This window comes from Erythrolamprus reginae, chromosome 1 (genome assembly GCF_031021105.1).
Source record: "Erythrolamprus reginae isolate rEryReg1 chromosome 1, rEryReg1.hap1, whole genome shotgun sequence".
NCBI lineage: Eukaryota > Metazoa > Chordata > Lepidosauria > Squamata > Dipsadidae > Erythrolamprus > Erythrolamprus reginae.
In genome coordinates this window covers 132,380,553-132,401,598 of record NC_091950.1, presented here as the reverse complement: position 1 = coordinate 132,401,598, position 21,046 = coordinate 132,380,553, and the positions used below count along the sequence as shown (strand labels likewise).

Sequence of the window (21,046 nt, the reverse complement as noted above, 5' to 3'; positions counted from 1 at the left end):
CCCCTTCATCACAAAATGGAAAAAAAGGAGATGGAGAAGTCATTTTATTATAGCTCCCCCCTTCATCACAGAAGGGTACAATTCAGCTAGGAGGAACATCAGACAATGACTGTTTGACGTGGAAGAATAAACTGATGGTAGCCTAATTCCCACATTATTGTAGTCACCAGAGATAAGCCTGCCAGACATCTCAATCTAACTACCATATTGCAATTCTGAAACATTCTGAGCATAGTTCCCTCTAAGCTGAGCAGTGAGCAATCGCTCACTTAAAAATCATCATCAACTCAGAGTTTTTCAAACCTGCCCAGAAGCCAAGAGGGAAAGAGTGAGAGGGAAGGAGAGAGAGAGGAAGAAACAGAAACAGATAGAAAAAGAGAGGAAGGAAAAGAGAAAGAAAAAGAATGGGAGTAAGGAAGAGAGAAAGAAAATCAAAATCTAGTTTGAAACTAGCTCAACTATTTAAGTGGCATTTTGATATTGATAGAGTTGCCCTATTATGAGCTCACTGTTATAGACACACAGTACAGTATTTTATTTTGAAATTCTCTGAGGCAAAACAGGGTGGGTTTTTTATTTGTTTGTTTGTTTATTTATTTAATATTTCTGTGCCGCCCAGTCCCGAAGGGACTGCCACTCAGACACTATACTTTTCCGCCCCCCCCCCCCCCAAAAAAAATTAGAGGGAACACTGATTCTGAGGGTTGCACGCAGTGAAGGGCTACCAATTTTTTTTTGCTACCACACTGTGGGCGTGGCTTAAGCAGGATGTCCTGCGTTTTATTTTAACATCTTTCAGTGCAAATTGGGTGCTCTGGGGTGGAGCTCCATTTTTGCTACCCCACTGTGTTCCCCCTCCATCTGGGCAGCAGCCCACCCCTGCTTGCATAGTATAATAACTTGCAATGTGCAATTTTAGAAGGGAGATTCCAGAAAATTCTACAATGTCTTTGACAATGAAAATTTGGAGCTACCAAAACAACAGTCCATTCACTTCTTTACTATCAGTCTTACTACACACTGGTAATTATCTCCCTCAATACGATTATTATCTCAGTATTTAGGTTACACTGACTCCTTTTAGCTGATCAGATGTATTCTTGTATAATACTGACTAGCAAAATCCATCAGAATCTTGCCCAGAACAGTTTGATTTGACTGCAGACAATTTTCTACAGACAAACATTCATTTAGGCCATTTAGGGTCCATTTGAGGTTACAATGACACTGGAAAAAAAGTGATTCATGACTGTTTCTCACCCTTGCCATCATTGTAGCATCCCCACTGTCATGTGACCAAAATCTGGATACTTGGCAACTGGCATGTATTTATGGCTGTTGCACTATCCCAGAGTCATGTGATCATCATTTGTAACCTTCCTTTTTTGGTCAGAATTTTTTATTACATTATAAAATAAGATACAACATAAAACAGGAAGACAGTGGAGGGGAAGGGGAGGACAGGAGAGAAGTGAGGAAGGGCAGGGGAACAACAACAACAAAACAGCTTTGACTTCCGACTCCTTCTGTTGCAGTAAATAAAGCATTAACATTAAACCACAACCTTTTGCTTTTCCAAAGTAATATAAACTAGCCATTTCTATAAACACATATCAGTCTAATCCAGGAGTGACAAACTCAATTTCACTGGGGGCTGCATCAGGATTGTATTCTTGGTGGGCCTGGCCAGCTCTACATCATTCATTTCAAGGGTGCCTTTGGTGATCCAAGTGCTCTCCAGTGAAAATCGTCTTCTGAGCTCTGTTTGCGGCTGCGACAGCTTCCTGCAGCCCTCTGCAGTTAAAAAAGGCACTCAGGAGAGCCGCCCGCAAACCCTCCCGAGCTGTTTTTGCTGGCAGAGGCAATGTGGGCCGGTCCTTTGCTGTTTCCCAGGCAATCCCTGGGCCATATCTGTTCTGTCTGGGTGCCCCCAGACTTCAGCACCAACTGGAAAAAACAGCCAGACACGCTGGTAGAAACAAAAGCACTTTATAATTTGAAAATAAACACAGAGGAAAACCTATTCTTCCCCACAGGCAGGCTATGAGCCTTCACAGCAGACCTCTTGCTGGCACACCAACCTTTTCCCCTCAAGGTTTCAGTATTCAAAGTCACAAGCCAGAATTCCAAGACGCCAAAGATCACAGCCAGGTCTCACGACTCCCAAAGATAATTCTCCACAAACCAGGAAGGGTGGGTCTGCCTTTTTAGCCTTTCCGGAGAGCACCACACCCAAACCCAGCTGTTGCCCATTTAGTGCTTGAAGTACCTGGCTAATTGTCCCCTTCGTTGGATTGCCCTTCTCTGCCGGAAATCTATTATTCCTTGTGCCTGGTCATCTAAAGAATCCAGGCTGCTTGCTGGGGAGAGCTCCCCCTCGGGCTGAGATTCCTCCTCCTCGTCTCCCTCCTGTTCCTCATCCTCCCCCCCTGAGCAGAGAGCCGGCAGAGGGTCAGCCGTTCCCTGTTCCTCATCCTCCCCCTCTGAGCAGAGAGCCGACAGAGGGTCAGCCGTTCCCTGTTCCTCATCCTCCCCCTCTGAGCAGAGAGCCGGCAGAGGGTCAGCCGTTCCCTGTTCCTCATCCTCCCCCCCTGAGCAGAGAGCCGGCAGAGGGTCAGCCGTTCCCTGTTCCTCATCCTCCCCCTCTGAGCAGAGAGCCGGCAGAGGGTCAGCCGTTCCCTGTTCCTCATCCTTCCCCCCTGAGCAGAGAGCCGGCAGAGGGTCAGCCGTTCCCTGTTCCTCATCCTCCCCCTCTGAGCAGAGAGCCGGCAGAGGGTCAGCCGTTCCCTGAGGGGCCTCAGACGGAATCACAACAATATCTAAGCACTGTGTGAGCTGGATCCTGCTGCCGGACATTGAGTTTGACATCCCAGTTCTAATCGGTAAAACCCAAAATCAAATTTTCATTTTTTCCCCACCTCAAGCACAAAGTTCAGAAAGTGGTCTCCATGTGGCAACAAAGGTACTACTACTACTACTACTACTACTACTACTACTAATAATAATAATAATAATAATAATAATAATAATATTAGATTTGTATGCCGCCCCTCTCCAAAGACTTTTTATAGTCTTTTCTTTAATCAAAATGATCAATGTAGCCATTTCTGCCAACTCCATCAGCTTCTGTAGCTGTTGTGATTAGTCTATGGTAGGAATGGAAATGTTCTTCCATTTTGGGGCATAATCTTCCCAACCAACAAGCAAAGTTAACGGGGGAAGACAATTTCGCTTAACAACCACAATTCACATAACAACTGCAGCAATTTGCTTAACAAATGAGGCCAAAATGTTGCAGAATGGGTCAAAACTCATGTAACAAATGCCTTGCTTATTTTGGCTCAATTGTGGTCGTAAGGTTGAGGACTACCTCAGCATATTTATATTTTCATCTTATTTCCCTCTTTTATTTTATCAATCTTATTTTATGAAGGTTACCTGTTATGTTATTCAAGTCTGGCTAGCAACTAGAAGAAAATACTTGACACGATGGATTTGTTCTCTCCTATCTTAACCCAGATAATTACATGAATGTCTTAAGTCGCCAGCGATTTCTTCCTTCAAAGAAGCCAAACCTAACAAGTAAGTGCTGTGCCTGGAACTTCTTATTGCTCAAGAAAATAGGGCACATTTTCCAGCATGAACAACACTGTAATTGTGCTTGCTTACAGATAAAATGCAAGCTGGAAGCACAGAGCCAAAATACCGAAAAACACTCTAAGCCTAACCTAAATGAATTCGATGCTCCAGCAACTTTCAGTAAAAAAGAAGGCCAAATGAAAGCAACAAAGCCAAGACAAACAGAGGCCTTAATAACTTAGTAAGAACTGTAAGATGAGCTTCGACAATCGGGAGATTTCCAAAGTACAGTTGATACAAGGATGGAGGCTTCACTACCAAAAGGAAAGCTCTTTGCTTAACATCTATGGAGATTCTCAGTCATCCAGGTCATGGTTGTCCCAAAGGTGCTTTTTCAAGAAGAAACTGGACTTTTTTGGTTTTTCTTTGAAGATGTTTCACTTCTCATCCAAGAAGCTTCTTCTGCTTCTTGAAAAGCTTTTCAAGAAGCTGAGGAAGCTTCTTGGATGAGAAGCAAAACGTCTTCAAAGAAAAATTAAAAAATTCCAGTTGCCTCTTGAAAAAGCACCTTTGCTTGTTCAATCGTCCTATGGAATCAAGCCTAGTTCAAAAGCCTTCTTGGCCTCAAGCTCTGGAATTAGCTAAACATTCATTCATTCATTCATTCATTCATTCATTCATTCATTCATTCATTCAACTTCTATGCTGCCCAATCCCGAAGGACTCAGGGCGGCTTACAATAATAATATAAATAGAAATACAAATAGATACAAAACGATAAAAAGAAGTCGAACATAATCTAAAACTATAAAACCCTGTATTAAAAGAAACCCATTAATTATAAAACAGTCATAACCCCATACATACATACCATTCATACAGTGTGGCCCTGTCAGTTGTTAGTTCATGGCCCCCCAGGCCTGCCGGCAAAGCCAGGTCTTTGCGACCTTACGGAAGGCCAGTAGGGTGGGAGCAGTAGGAGGTAGTTGGTTCCATAGAGCCGGGGCAGCCACAGAGAAGGCCCTCCTCCGTAGTCCCACCAACCTGCATTGCTTCGTCGACGGGACCTGGAGGAGGCCAACTATGTGGCAAGAGGCGGTCCCGTAAATATGGACGGTAATGATCTGTATTTAGCAGTAGCAGAAAAATAACGATGCTTGGCCTATCAGAAGTTGAGTAAGATGCTGCACAGTAAGTCCCACAAGAGGAAAATGGCTAGGCAGGAACCAGGCAAGAAACGTACATGAGATTTCTCAAAAGGATTATATGTAGGACAATGAATAAGCTGGAACAAATGCATGTCTGTAAATAAATTCAAGTGGTTACAAGACTTCAGTCTCTGATGATCCATCCAAATCTAAGGAAATGCTACCTCTGGAACTTCTCCTGGCTTCCACTTCACTAAAAGAGGAAAGTTGTGTGCCACCAGAGGCATTTATACAATCACAGAGCAAGAAGTTCCAGGAGCAGCACTTAAGCAATTTACAATAACTTACACAACCTGGCAGCCTCCAGAGCAGTTTGGTTTAATGAAACTCTGAAAATACGGATACCCTGCAGGTTTCATAGATCAGCAACTGTTCACATTTCCCAGGATATTATAGTTGTGTGGATCAGCATGCAATAGGAATCTTTAAAAGAAAAACCCTCAGCAATTCACTAAACTATCATTCTAGGATTATGGTGGAAGAAATCCAGACTATTAAAACAATATAAAGCCAACATATACTTGGCAGTATGGATAGAACCTGCATTCCCAAGACTTGGCTTAAATTCACCCTTGTTTGATACTGACTGTAATTAATGAGCCTCCTAAATAAACCTACAATTGTTTAATTTATTTTAGGCTCAATTATATTTAAACTGCCCAAGAATCAGTTAACTTCATGGCACCTAAATTAATTGTTACAACCTGATGTGTACTTGGAGGTCAATCCTCTTGATCGCTTAAGAGTCTACCCGATTGGAGCATAAACAATGCACTTTGAATTACTTTTAAGCATTATAATGATTATGGTTATGTACCATCAAGTAATTTTTTACTCCTATCGACCACATAGAGATTGTCTCCGTGGCTTTAAGCATAAAAAAATGGGGAAAAAAGACATGTCTTACCTACTTTCATTGTAGTTGGTTTTCCCACATACCAGAATTTGTATCTCTCTCTGCTTTAAAATTACTCATCTACTCGTAACTACAAAAAAGGCAATACTTCAAAAGATATCCTTTATTGGAAAGTCTGAAGCAGGTTTCGTATAAATTACATAACTGCTGCCCACAAATGAATGTCCTGCCCACATGGACCCCCTTCATTTGACTGAAGATGAAGGGTCAGTGAAGAAAAGAGCATTTTTTTTAAAGCAAATCATAAAAATAATCCAAGCCTTGGCCCAATTCCCAGATAGCGATTCCTGTGCCCAGTTGCTTTGCGAGTTCTAACCGCAGTTGAATGGACTGCAAAACACAAAAGAAACATTATGGATTATTAATTTTGCTGAATATACGCTTTAGGGATTGACTGATGGTTTGGGCAGAGAGGTTCACAGAAACAAACAAACACAAAATCACGCTATCATAAACAGCTTTCATTTATTATTAGTACAAACCATTAAATGAGCTACAACTTCTATAAATTGCCAGTTAATAATCTGACAATTTATTCCTGGACAGAGGGAATGTAGCTACTCTATTTTACTAATAAATGTATTGGCCTTGGAACATGAGTAAAATAGTTTCATGTATTGAATAGAGATGCATGTATCTGTCAGTTTTGGCATCTTTCTGTTTATTTTTTTCCTTCCTACCATATTTTCTGCAGTATAAGACGCACCAGAGTATAAGAGGCACTTTAGTTTGGGGGGGGGAATGGGGAGAGGGGATCTATCTAAGAGGTATTCATCTGGCTAGCGTACTTAGTCTGTTCAGCTTCAGCACTTTATTTTATCCTCCGGTTAGAACTGAAAAAGCCTATTTCAGAGGGAGTAGCCATGAAAACAAGTCTGTGAAGACTTAGGGCAGGAAAAACTGTTTCAGAGGGAGTAGGAATTTAAAAAGTGCTACAAGTCAAGAAGATTGTTAGCAACACATTAGGGATGAAAAAGCCTTTTTCAGAGGGAGAAGGAATGAAAACAAGCCTGCAAAGACTTAGGGCAGGAAAAACTGTTATAGAGGGAGCAGCAATAGCATTTAGATTTATATACTGCTTCACAGTGCTTGTACAGCCCTCTCTAAGCGGTTTACAGAGAGTAAGCATATTGCCCCAACAATCTGGGTCCTCATTTTACCGACCTTGGAAGGATGGAAGGTTGAGTCAACCTTGAGCCTACTGAGATTCGATCTGCCAAACTGTTGGCAGCCGGTGATCAGCAGAAATAGTTTGCAGTACTGCACTCTAACTACTGCACCACGAGAGTCTAGAAAGTAGGAAACTGGGTTGATTGTTATCACCTAGTGAGGGCTGGAGAAAAAAGCTTTGAAAAAGCTACATTCAGAGTATAAGCCTCACCCAAAATTTCAGCCTCTTTTAGAGAGGAAAAAGATGCATCTTATACTCCAAAAATATGGTAAGTATCTTTTGTTACAGTTCCACTGTACTTTTTAAAAAGTTTCCAACCATACATATTTCTGTGTACAGTGATCCCCCGGGTATTGCGATCCCGATCATTGCGAAACGGCTATATGGCGATTTTTCAACCCGGAAGTCAAAACACCATCTGCGCATGCGCGCCCTTTTTTTCTATGGCCACGCATGCGTAGATGGCGCCGGGCAGATCAGCTGCTGGGCGGCTTCCCTGGGTCTTCCCCCTCTTGCTGGCGGGAGGGCGAGCGGCGGGCATCAGCGAGGAGTTTCCCCACCGCCCACGCAAACTCCTCGCTGCTGCCGCGCCCGCCGCTTGTCTTGTCCGCCACCTGCCTGCCCGCGCGCCCACCACTCGCCTGCCCTTCGCCCGCCCACGCCGTTCGCTCGCGCTGCTTCCCAGCTGAGTCCTGAAGCGAATTGGCTTCAGGACTCAGCTGGGAAGCGGCGCGAGCGAGCGGCGCGAGCGAACGGCTTGTCCGCCGCCTGCCTGCCCGCACGCCCGCCGCTCACCCGCCCTTCGCCCGCCCACGCCGTTCGCTCGCGCCGCTTCCCAGCTGAGTCCTGAAGCGAATTGGCTTCAGGACTCAGCTGGGAAGCGGCGCGAGCGAGCAGCTTGTCCGCCGCCTGCCCGCGCGCCCGCCGCTCACCCGCCCTTCGCCCGCCCACGCCGTTCGCTCGCGCCGCTTCCCAACTGAGTCCTGAAGCGAATTGGCTTCAGGACTCAGCTGGGAAGCGGCGTGAGCGAGCGGCGCGAGCGAACGGCTTGTCCGCCGCCTGCCTGCCCGCGCGCCCGCCGCTCGCCCGCCCTTCGCCCGCCCACGCCGTTCGCTCGCGCTGCTTCCCAGCTGAGTCCTGAAGCGAATTGGCTTCAGGACTCAGCTGGGAAGCGGCGCGAGCGAACGGCGTGCGAGCGGCAGCGAGGAGTTTGCGTGGGCGGTGGGGAAACCCCAATCTTCGGCTCCTCGCTGCTGCGGCGGAAGTAAAAACACCATCTGCGCATGCGCAGATGGTGTTTTTACTTCCGCAGCGCTACTTCGCGAAAAACCGATCATTGCGAGGGGTCCTGGAACGGAACCCTCGCAATGATCGGGGGACCACTGTATATGTTTCCCTGTGATATGCATTTTATGCTCAGAGAGCTACATCACAAAATAATGAGAATTTAGAAGTGCATTGGATAAAATGTTATCAAAATGCAAACTAAATCCTCTCCAGTTCCTAGTTATGGTGCATCCACTCCATTAAAATTAGATTAGCATACCTTCAAAGTTGGGTAGAAGACTATATGCCTGTTTCCTTTACTTCTGCAGGCGGCACAAGGTAAAAAGGAGAGAAAGAAATAGTGTAGTTAATATATCATTATATAGATCGATACTCTAGTGACAAATAACATCTGCTATTTTCCCCCTGCAATGTATTTTCCCCCTCCACAAAACCAGAGGATAGGAATGAGATAGGAGGCTAAGCACGCAACTGAGAGAGAAAAAAAGAATATAGGACAATGTTTGTGGCTTGAGATCATCTCATAATTAGCAAAATAATTAACAACATCCTACAATTTGGAAAGCTACATTAAATGAATAAGATATTATTTAAACCCATGCATATGGTAGTGGTTTCTCTTAGGTTTTTTTTTTTTAACTTAGTCTGGATTTCTTACAAAGTGAAGACAAGATACATTTTCCAGCTGAGATGTTTCTCAAATAAAGTGCTTCAGACTTTCTGATGGGAAAAGGATTGAAGGTAGTCAAAACTTCCTCAAGTAAAATATCAAACAAGGAAGAATTCACTGTGCTTTAAAAACAAATCTACCTTTGTCTAAATCAGTGATGGCGAACCTATGACACGCGTGTCAGCACTGACACGCGGAGCCATTTTAGGTGACACGCGGCCGCCGGAGAAACAGGGAGCTTAGAGTGGTGAAGATGCAAATCTCCCCGCTTTCCAATTTCCCACCGACTGCAAGTCCAGCAACTGCAATTATTATTATTATTATTTTTCCTCTCCCCTTAATTTTGTTTTGCACCAATTTTTTTAAAAATTGCGCCGGTTGCAATTTTAATTTCACTCCCAGGGCTATTTACCCGGGGTCCTACTTTGCTTACATTAAACTGCTCATCCCATATCGCTCCACCAGGAAATCTACTCCAACCTCTCCTCCCCTCCTTCGCTTCTTTCCCTCCACGAGCAGCGCATGGTGTCTCCTCACCTTGGGTCGGTTGCATCGGGGAGGGCTGAATAACTTAATTGCCGTTTCTCTTATAGCTGTTACAGGTAAACCCTTACCGGGTTATTAATTCGTAATTTAAAAAAATCATGCCGGGCTCGCAAAAAAGAGAGTGAAAAAAAAACCCTGCGTGGACGTCGCGCCATTTGCTTCCTCCTTTGGCGGCTCATAACTAGATTTTCACAACCCCCCCCACCCCCCTTGATAAGCTTTTCCTTGAGTCTGAACAGTTTGGGGGGTTCACCAAAGAGAAAAGTGAAAGAGAGGGAGAGAGGAAGAGAGGAAGGAAGGGTTAAATATAAAGGGAGAGAGGGAGAAAAAGAGGGAGGGGAAGAGGGGAAGGATGAGGGGTTATTATTAATTTGTAATTTTAAAAAATCATGCCGGGCTCGCAAAAACGAGAGTCTGAAAAAAAAAAACCTGCGTAGACGTCGCGCCATTTGCACCCCCCACCGCGGAGGGAAAGCATTTGGCATCGGCACCGCCAACCCCCCCCCCTCCACGAGCAGCAAAAGCCTGAACGACGGAGCCGAAAGGCAAACGGTGCATCCCTCCAGAAGCAGCAAAAGCCGCCCTAAGCGGCGGGGCGCGCCGTTTGCCTTTCGGCTCCGTCGTTCAGGCTTTTGCTGCTGGTGGAGGGGAAGGCGCCAAAGGCAAACGGCGCGCCCCACCGCTTAGGCTTTTGCTGCTTCTGGAGGGATGAACTGTTTGCCTTTCGGCTCCGTCGTTCAGGCTTTTGCTGCTGGTGGAGGGGGGGTTGGCGGTGCCGAAAGGCAAACGGTGCACCCCGCCGCTTAGGCTTTTGCTGCATCGGCGCCCACCCCTCCAGAAGCAGCAAAAGCCGCCCTAAGCGGCAGGGCGCGCCGTTTGCCTTTCAGCACCGCCAACCCCCCCTCCACCAGCAGCAAAAGCCTGAACGACGGAGCCGAAAGGCAAACGGCGCGCCCCGCCGCTTAGGGCGGCTTTTGCTGCTTCTGGAGGGATGCATCGTTTGCCTTTCGGCTCCGTCGTTCAGGCTTTTGCTGCTGGTGGAGGGGGGGTTGGCGGTGCCGAAAGGCAAATGCTTTCCCTCCGCGGTTGGGGGTGCAGGGCAGGCGCAGTCAGCCCCAGGAGACAGAGGGAATGAGAGAAAGGAAAGAGAGAAAGGGAGGGAGAGAAGGAAAGAGTGAGAGATAGAAAGGATAGAGAGATACCAGGATATACACTGTATAGGAAGGATAGAATAGAGAGAAGGGGAGGTGGAGTAGCCATTTATATTAAAGAAAGTCTAAAAACAACACTAATTCAAAATACGTGTCAAGATCTAGAGACTCTCTGGATTTGCATGCAAAATAAAGAAGGTTCTGTCATTAGAATTGGGGTGATCTATAGGCCTCCAGGGCAATCCGAGGAATATGACAACAAGATGGTGGATGAAATTACCCAAATGGCAGTAAAGGGAGATATTGTGGTTATGGGTGATTTCAACATGCCTGATGTTGACTGGAATATCCCCAGTGCCCTTACATGCAAAAGTAAGAATATAGTAGAGGCCTTTACAGGAGCAGCTCTGGCACAGCTGGTTAAGACACCAACTAGAGGGGAGAATATTCTAGATTTAGTTTTTACGAATGGGAATTGGGTTTCAGATGTCAAGGTGGGAGAAAATTTAGGTTGCAGTGACCATCTATGTTTGTGGTTTGATGTAAAAACTCATTGTGAGCAATCCTATAATGCAACCAAAGTATTGGATTTCAGAAAAACAAATTTTAATGCAATGGGAGAATATTTAGATAATGAATTAAAGGGGAGGGATAAAATGGCAGGAGCGAGCATCCAGTGGACTGTATTAAAAAAGGCCATCTTAAAAGCCACTGGACTGTATGTAAGACAAATAACTAAAGGTAAAAGGAAGAAGAAACCGCTATGGTTTAGCAATGATGTAAGGGCTATAGTCAATGAAAAAAAGGCTGCCTATAGGAGGTATAAAGAGTCTGGAAGTATAGCTGATAGGGAGGTATATAAAATGAGACAGAAGGAGGCGAAACAGATAATATATGCTGCTAAAGCCTCAAAAGAGGAAGAAATTGCCAAATCTGTAAAGAAGGGGGATAAAACCTTCTTCAGATATATTAATGATAAGAAGAAGAAAAACTGCGGCATCACGAAGCTTAGTACCGGGAATAATACATGCATTAATGGGAATAAGGAGATCGCTGACCATTTCAATAGCTACTTCTGTTCAGTTTTCTCAAAAGACACCTTACAAAATAATACTATAGAGGGATATAGCATTGCTTCCAGCTGTACGGATTCAGCTCCAGTGATCTTAGAAGCCGATGTCTTAGAAGAACTTGAACGATTAAAGATAAATAAGGCAATGGGTCCAGATGGCATCCACCCCAGAGTTCTTAAAGAACTCAGACCTGTCATTGCTACCCCCCTGACTGATTTGTTTAACCAATCCTTGTTAACAGGAGAAGTTCCTGAGGATTGGAGAATGGCCAGTGTTGTGCCTATTCACAAGAAGGGCAGTAGAGAAGAAGCTGGTAACTACAGGCCAGTTAGCTTGACATCAGTTGTAGTTAAAATGATGGAGACTCTACTCAAAAAGAGGATAAATCAGCACCTAAAAAACAATAACTTATTAGACCCAAATCAGCATGGCTTTACTGAAGGCAAATCATGTCAGACTAATCTCATTGATTTCTTTGACTATGTCACAAAGGTGTTGGATGAAGGTGGTGCCGTGGATATTGCCTACCTGGACTTCAGCAAAGCCTTTGATACGGTTCCACATAAAGAGCTGATAGATAAATTAGTGAAGATTGGACTTAATCCCTGGATAGTTCAATGGATTTGCAGCTGGCTGAAGCGTAGACATCAGAGAGTTATTGTTAATGGCGAGTATTCTGAGCAGAGTCAGGTTACAAGCGGTGTGCCACAAGGATCTGTTCTGGGTCCTATTCTTTTTAATATATTTGTGAGTGACATAGGGGAAGGTTTGGTAGGGAAGGTTTGCCTATTTGCCGATGACTCTAAAGTGTGCAATAGGGTTGATATTCCTGGAGGCGTCTGTAATATGGTAAATGATTTAGCTTTACTAGATAAATGGTCTAAGCAATGGAAACTGCAGTTTAATGTTTCCAAATGTAAAATAATGCACTTGGGGAAAAGGAATCCTCAATCTGAGTATTGTATTGGCAGTTCAGTGTTGGCAAATACTTCAAAAGAAAAGGATTTAGGGGTAGTGATTTCTGACAGTCTCAAAATGGGTGAACAGTGCAGTCAGGCGGTAGGGAAAGCAAGTAGGATGCTTGGCTGCATAGCTAGAGGTATAACAAGCAGGAAGAGGGAGATTATGATCCCACTATATAGAATGATGGTGAGACCACATTTGGAATACTGTGTTCAGTTCTGGAGACCTCACCTACAAAAAGATATTGACAAAATTGAACGGGTCCAAAGACGGGCTACAAGAATGGTGGAAGGTCTTAAGCATAAAACGTATCAGGAAAGACTTAATGAACTCAATCTGTATAGTCTGGAGGACAGAAGGAAAAGGGGGGACATGATCGAAACATTTAAATATATTAAAGGGTTAAATAAGGTCCAGGAGGGAAGTGTTTTTAATAGGAAAGTGAACACAAGAACAAGGGGACACAATCTGAAGTTAGTTGGGGGAAAGATCAAAAGCAACATGAGAAAATATTATTTTACTGAAAGAGTAGTAGATCCTTGGAACAAACTTCCAGCAGATGTGGTAGATAAATCCACAGTAACTGAATTTAAACATGCCTGGGATAAACATATATCCATCCTAAGATAAAATACAGAAAATAGTATAAGGGCAGACTAGATGGACCATGAGGTCTTTTTCTGCCGTCAGACTTCTATGTTTCTATGTTTCTAAAGGGAATGAGAGAAAGGAAAGAGAGAGAAAGGGAGGGAGAGAAGGAAAGAGTGAGAGATAGAAAGGATAGAGAGAAAGAGGGAATGAGAGAAAGGAAAGAGAGAGAAAGGGAGGGAGAGAAGGAAAGAGTGAGAGATAGAAAGGATAGAGAGAAAGAGGGAATGTGAGAAAGGAAAGAGAGAAAGGAAGGGAGAGAAGGAAAGAGATAGAGATAGAAAGGATAGATAGAAAGAGGGAATGAGAGAAAGGAAAGAGAGATGAGAAAGGAAGGAGGAGAGAGAAAGAGAGAGAGGAGGGGTAGCAAATTATGGATGTCAGAACTCACGCATGCGTAGTAGCGTGCGCCCACACTTTTAAAAAAAATTTAAAAGAACAAGAGAAAGCATGAGAGAGAGAGTGAGAGAAAATAAGAGAGAGAATGAGAGAGAGGAACAGAGAGAGAGAAAGAACAAGAGAGAGAAAGCATGAGAGAGAAAGAAAATAAGAGAGAACGAGAGAGAGAGAAGGAAAGCAAGAGAGAAAAAAAGATAGCAAGAGAGAGAGAAAGCAAGACAGATAGGGAGAGGAAAGGAGAGCGAGAGAAATGAGAACAAAAAGGGGAGAAAAAAGGAGAAATGAGAAAATGATTGAGGCAGAGAATGAGAGGAGAGAGAAACAAAAGAGAAAGAGAGGTGATTCTTGAAGCATATGGTAAAAAGCATCCAAATAATAAGAACCCCCCCCAGCCCACACCTGTTTTTGAAAAGAATAAAAGATAAAAAAAAAACCAGCCCTCAACTGGTTTTGGAAATGGTTCGAGTGTATATACACACACACACATAAGGGGGGGGGAGAGAGACAGGGATGGAAAAAGAGGAGAAGTGAGAGGGAGAAGGAATGAGGGGAAAAGGGAGGAAGAGAGAGAAATGAGAAACATGAGAGAGAAAAGGGGGAAAGACAGGAGAAGTACCCAGAAATGAGACAGTGGTATAAATTTCAGGAGGGATGATTGATGATTGACTGTATTTATAAGGGGATGTTACATGGGATTGTATATATGAGGGGGTTATTTATGTATGTATGTATGTATGTATGTATGTATGTATGTATGTATTTATTTATTTATTTATTAGATTTGTGTCATTTTGGTTGGTGGTGTGCCCCAGGATTTTGTAAATGTAAAAAATGTGCTGCGGCTCAAAAAAGGTTGAAAATCACTGATTTAAAGCATATGGTAAAAGCACTTAAATAATAACAGAGAAAGAAAACCCCCAACCCTCACCTGTTTTTATTAATAGTTATGTTTTTGAATTTGCTGGTTGTTTTAGTTTTAATAGTAATAGAGTTTGGTTTTGTTTTATTATTAATTTCTTTTAATAAAAAAGAAGGGATTTATTATTTATTTATATTTATATTTTGTTTGTTTATCTGTCTATCTACCTACCTACCTACCTACCTACCTATATATCTACCTACCTACCTACCTACCTACCTATATATATATATATATATACTTCTATGCCGCCCAGTTTTTTTCTCAAGGTGACACACCACCCGAGTTATGCTCAGTTTTTTGGCGAATTTTGACACACCAAGCTCAAAAGGTTGCCCATCACTGGTCTAAATCATTCTATTTCTTTTAATATAGAGTGGAAAATTAGAGGAAATCATCAACCATCCAAGAAGGATGGGTAGGGAATGCAGAGTTTTCTGAAAAAGCCATTCATCATATCCCAGAGCACTGCTCAACATTGACTTCTTGGCTCTTAGGCCTTTAACATAGGGCCAAAATCCCACTTTGGGCCAAATTACAATGAAGAAAACAATGCATTTTAGCAGGGAAATACCACCAGATTTATTTATTTGACTATCCCCCTTAAACACAACTTTGGTTGGCTCACAGCAGCAATAAAATCCAGTAACTATGAGAAACCACAAAAGCATAAAACCAAAACTAAAACCTGGTGCCTACTTATCCCTTTGTGATGACCTACTGTCAACCTGAAGCTGATCTGGCCGAAGCCATCTTGAGGCTTTAGTGCTGCCACACCGGAGTGAGGGATAGGAAGGGGGGATTAGAGATATCCGAGTTTGTGTAGTCAAAATAAAATGCTTTCTCTTGGGAACCAAGGATGTTCTCACACCTGGTTGAAGGAAAGAGGAGTGATGTCATCAGGCCAGTGGACGCTACCTTGATTGGCGATGTGACTCATTTTTTGAGGTTGAAGGCACAACTTTTACTTTTAATTAGGTGAAAACCAAGAGTTGGTTTCCATCAGATATGTGCCACTATATTTCCAATAAAGCCATTCTTTGAGGAATCCATCAGCCTAGTAGTTTTTGCTTGTGATGGATCTATCACTTGGAATTCTGACCCCTACAACCCGTTTCAGACATGGATCAGGAAACCATTCTGGACTGAGGCTTTTTCCTTGAAAAATAGGTATGAGTTTCTCATTAAATAAAACTTTGAGAATAAAGTAATACAATGATACCTCGTCTTACAAATCCCTTGTCATACGAACTTTTCGAGATACGAACCCGGGGTTTAAGATTTTTTTGCCTCTTCTTCTGAATTATTTTCACCTTATGAATCCAAGCTGCCGCTGCTGGGATGCCCCACCTCCATTGCCAGCCAAAGGCTCTCGTCGCTGGGAAACCCCACCTCCGGACTTCCGTTGCCAGCGAAGCGCCCATTTTTGCGCTGCTGGATTCCCGAGGCTCCCTTCCATGAAAAACCCCACCTCCAGACTTCCGTGTTTTTGCGATGCTGCAGGGGATTACCAGCAGGGGAATCCCAGCAGCGCAAAAACGGGCGCTTCGCTGGCGACGGAAGTCCAGAGGTGGGATTTCCCAGCGAGGGGAGCCTTGGCGAAATTGCAGTATCGCAAAAACACGGAAGTCCGGAGGTGGGGTTTTCCATGGAGGGGAGCCTCAGGGGAATCCCACCAACGCAAAAACAGGCGCTTCGGTTGGCAAAAGGGGTGAGTTTTGGACTTGCACGCATTAATCGCTTTTCCATTGATTCCTATGGGAAACATTGTTTCGTCTTATGAACTTTTCACCTTACGAACCTTGTCCTGGAACCAATTAAGTTCGTAAGACAAGGTATCACTGTATATCTTTTGAGCTTAAAGGAAATTTTAAACCCAGCTGTCAACAAAAAAGAATTAATAAATGTGTTAACATCCAGGTCTCACATACATAAATGCAACCACATATGATAATGGATTTGGATTAATATGAACACGTGCCAGTACCTTAATCTACAGTAAAACCTTCTTATTGTTTTGTTACATGATCAACATGTACTTAACATCTTATTGGTAAAGAGTCTGCTATTTATCCAATTTCTTAAAAAAACATTTTTTGTATTGTTTAAAACTTTTTAAAGTAAACAAGATGTTTTATTTCTCTACCTTCAGTCAAAAAATCATTCCTCCATGAATTTAGATTGTTCAACAAGACTCTACAACAACAACAGCAGTATTGCATTGATTGAATTTAATGAACAATAAATAATAACTCACTTCTTATATTCCAAGTAGTGTTCAGCTATTTTTTCAGTCCAGACTAGTTTAGGCTTGTGCTCTTTTAATATTTCAATAAATCTAAAAAATATTTTGCAAAAAAGAAAAAATATGAACATTTTGAAATTCAAAGGTTTTCCTGACAGAATTTGTATATAGTGATTTAATATTGGATAAAATCTTCCAGTACACAATATTTAATGCATGCTGTTCCATCGCATTAGCTCTTATCACCACATGGCTGCACATACCAATCAACTCAAGAATAATTCGCTCATTATGTTTTTAAAAATATTACTCTGATTTTTAAAAAACCCAAACACTTGCCTGCAACATGGAAAACATTTTACTATTTACTCTTCCTTTCATTAAATATCTTCTACTTCTGCAAGTATTTAGTGGGATTTTTAATTTTTTTAAATTTCTTCTATTTATTGTCCCATCTTAGCACTTTTATTGCTAAATGAAAAACCATTGCAGCTATTTCTATAATCCTGTGGTTTTAATTCAACACTGAGTAGGTAATATGTTTATCTAAGATCTTTACAAATTGCTCTTGTGCTCACACTCTATCCAGCTATAATAAAATCTAATGGATGACCTCTTCTTTCTTTTTAATTCCATGATGTTCTTCAGAGTGGATGGCCTTTATACTCTGCCCTCTATAGTATTAAAATGTCAGCAAATATTCTCTGAAGGTCAATAGCATTTGCTTATGACAAATTTCATCATTATTAACGTTCACATTTGCCTTTGTTTGAACTGTTACAGCTTTCTTTTTTTCTATCCTCTCTCTGGGAAGCTGAAGATACACAATCTGCTTGGTTCAAACAGCAGTGTTTTGAGAAATTGTGGAGTTTAATGAATGAATGAAAAACCTCACTCTAACAATATAACTCTTAAGGAGTTCTAGGAAAGCCAGGAAGTACCAAGTACCAATGTGATCCCATTTCAATCCTTCGAATCCCAAAATTGGGACAGAAAGGTTGAGCTAGTTGTGCAAATCTCTGACACAAGTTGCGACTTTGTGTCAAAGGTGATTTTTTTTCTCCAAAGACAGTTTGATTGCTTTTTCCTTGAGGAGGAGGAAGAAAATGTTTTGCTTTATGAACCAAGGTGGCATAGTGGTTAGAATGCAGTACTGCAGGCTTCCTCTGCTGATTTGCCGGCAGTTTGGCAGTTCGAATCTCACCAGGCTCAAGGTTGACTCAACCTTCCATCCTTCCAACATCTGTAAAAAGAGGAACCCAGATTGTTGGGGGCAATAACCAAATATCGGTTGGGGATAAACCGCTTAGAGAGGGATGTAAAGCACCATGAAGCGGTATATGGCATTGGACCTGATTACCTCCGGAACCGCCTGCTACCGCACGAATCCCAGCAACCGATAAGGTCCCACAGAGTTGGCCTTCTCCGGGTCCCGTCAACTAAACAATGTCGTTTGGGGGCCCCCAGGGGAAGAGCCTTCTCTGTGGCGGCCCGGCCCTCTGGAACCAACTTCCCTCGGAGATTAGAACTGCCCCCACCCTCCCTGTCTTTCGTAAACTACTCAAGACTCACTTATACCGCCAGGCATGGGGGAATTGAGATATTCCTTCCCCCTAGGCCATTACAAGTTATGCATGGTATGTTTGTGTGTATGTTTGGTTTTATAATAAGGGTTTTTAGTTGTTTTATTATTGGATTGTTACATGCTGTTTTTATCATTGTTGTTAGCCGTCCCGAGTCTACGGAGAGGGGCGGCATACAAATCCAATAAATAAATAAATAAAATATATAAATATAAGTCTATTGCTTCTCATAGAAAAAAATGAGTTGACTTTTGAGACAACTATGACTTGGATGACTGAGAATCTCTCACGTTCAAGCTGAGAATCATCATTAAGCAGTCCACATTCAAGATGCTAGAAGAATTCTGGAAGAACACAGCTAACACTGCTTTTTGTTCCAAATTGTTTTTTGCATTGCAAAGTCAACCCTTCACTTCAGAGGATTGGCACCGATACTGGGCCAATGGGGAACAATCTTCCACATAGTCTTTTGTTATTTTTTCTAATCTTTGAACTTTCAAGCTCAGGTTTTGTTTTCCTATACTATTTCAAGGCATCATCGCCCATACAATACAATTTTTTAGAGAAATACAGTTTTGTTTTTGGAGACCAAAAGTTCTGCTTAGCCAGGCAGAGCAAATGTGCAGATCTCTCCTCGTTTTTACACGAGCTACTTATTTTTCATTTCCTCTAAATCATCCCTACAATTAACGTAAGATACTGCACACAACTAGAAATTTTCTACTTGTAATTATATTCAGAGCAATCAACCGTAACTATATATTTTACTAAACTTCTCTTTCCATTCTAAAGAAAGTAAACTGATTTCCATCAAATAATCTGCTTAGCTCATCCAAAATTTCAATACTATAAATATGTTTACAGAAATGGAAAATTGCAGGGTTTTTTTTAATACATGGCAGCAGTCTATTTTCCAAAAATGTAATTCTAAGTAGAAGAAAAGTTTTTATAATTGCTGTTGAACCCGTATTTTATGTGAATCCACTATGCTTGCTATTGATACAACAATGTAAAGATAATAAAATTAAGGTCCTCTGCATGACCAATATCGCTGTTGAAAGCAAAAGTAGCATGGACAGTTCTTGGAGAAGATTGAAGGCAAAGTGGATAAAGAAAAGACCTGGTCATGGCTTACAAGTGGAACACTCAAAAAGGAGACAGAAGGACTTAGACTCCTTCTATGTGGTTTAATGCTTAGGCATCAGATGGAAACTGTTGTGATCACTCTTGTAGATAACCTGCATCAAAACCTTAATGGGGGGAAAATAGCCCTTTGGGTGGATCTGTAGCATTCAATAACTGATCATGATTCAAGAACAGCTCCACATTTGGCTTTAAATAGGGTGGCATTGAAAGAGCAAGTACTCAATCTAGGAAGGGTGGGGTGGGGGGATCCTCCTGGATTTGTGGCACCTACTGAAACAAGTAAAAGCCATTAATGGTAGAGCTATTCTGCAAAGCGCCTGACACTTCAGGTCTGACTTTTCTTGGACCACAACATTTTTGCATTAATAAACCTCACTTGCACTTGGATTGCTACAGCTAGTCATATACGTGGATAATCCTCAAAATGATTCAAAACTACAATTGTTAGAGCAAAGTAACATACATTTGCATGAATTGCATTGGATAATACAATTCAAGGTACAGTGGTACCTCTACCTAAGAACGCCTCTACTTACAAACTCTTCTAGATAAGAACTTAAAGCTCTGTTGGGAGAATTGGGGCTAGATTGATGGTTGGGGGTCACCACAACATGAGGAACTGTATTAAGGGGTCACGGTATTAGAAGGTTAAGAACCACTGATATATAGGATTAAGATTACAGAAGGGAAGCCATCTTTTACTTGGAAGCAAACCATTTTTCTGTTTCCAACATTACTCTCAAAACCACTTCCTTCTGCTATTTTAAGGAAAGAACAGATTAAGAGAGATATGCCTTATTCAGCTTCTGCCAACTCAAACCAAGGGCACATTCTTCCAGCTTCCTTAAACTCTGAAGATGGGTATCTTGTAGCATCTTCAACTTCTACATCTAGTCAGAGCAAGATGAACAAATGCCTTTTTTCTTAGCTTTTTATTAATGCAATTGGTATGCCATCTAGCTATCAGACTGCAGGGCACAGATCAATGTCTTTAGGGAGAGAGCATAAACCAAAGTAAAAAAACAAACCAACCTCTGTTTCCCATCTTCACTCATACATTAAGGCATTGCTGGCAATGAAAAAGAGATACAGTGGTACCTCTACTTAAGAACTTAATTCGTTCCGTGATCAGGTTCTTAAGTAGAAATGTTGTTAAGTAGAAGCAATTTTTCCCATAGGAATCAAAGTAAAAGCAAATAATGCGTGCAAACCCATTAGGAAAGAAATAAAAGCTTGGAATTTGGATGGAAGGAGGAGGAAGAAGAGGAGGAGGACAGTCGCTGTCAAAGGAAGAAAGTGAGTTGAGCAGAATAAAAAAAATCCAAAACTTTAAGGCTTAAAGAAAAAAGAGGGACTCTGAAGCGGCGAGGAGGAGCATGTGCCTCCCATACACCTGGCGTGAGGTTGCCTCCCATACACTGCACCAGAGAGAGAAACCCTGGCATACACTGGCTATTGCTGCTGCGATCCGCTAACTCTTCCTTCCCATGCTGAAGGGCTCCCCTGTCCTCTCGCTCGCTCGCTTTGTAGCCGGCGCCTTTC

The 21,046-nt window shown here is 42.4% G+C and overlaps 1 protein-coding gene across 4 annotated transcripts in view; it reads right to left on the bottom strand.

The window, feature by feature from the left end:
• Nucleotides 1-5,791: 5,791 nt before the first annotated feature.
• The window catches only part of CHID1 (chitinase domain containing 1), a 152,386-nt gene continuing 137,131 nt past the window's right edge, over nucleotides 5,792-21,046 (bottom strand). For all 4 annotated transcript variants that reach the window (XM_070735705.1, XM_070735718.1, XM_070735725.1 and 1 more), the window contains exons 11-13: nucleotides 16,788-16,868; nucleotides 8,421-8,463; nucleotides 5,792-6,033 (exon numbers count right to left, since the gene is read on the bottom strand). In XM_070735705.1, the coding sequence (XP_070591806.1) occupies nucleotides 5,935-6,033; nucleotides 8,421-8,463; nucleotides 16,788-16,868 (223 nt within the window). In that variant the 3' untranslated portion in view covers nucleotides 5,792-5,934. The remainder of the gene's footprint in view (nucleotides 6,034-8,420; nucleotides 8,464-16,787; nucleotides 16,869-21,046) is intronic.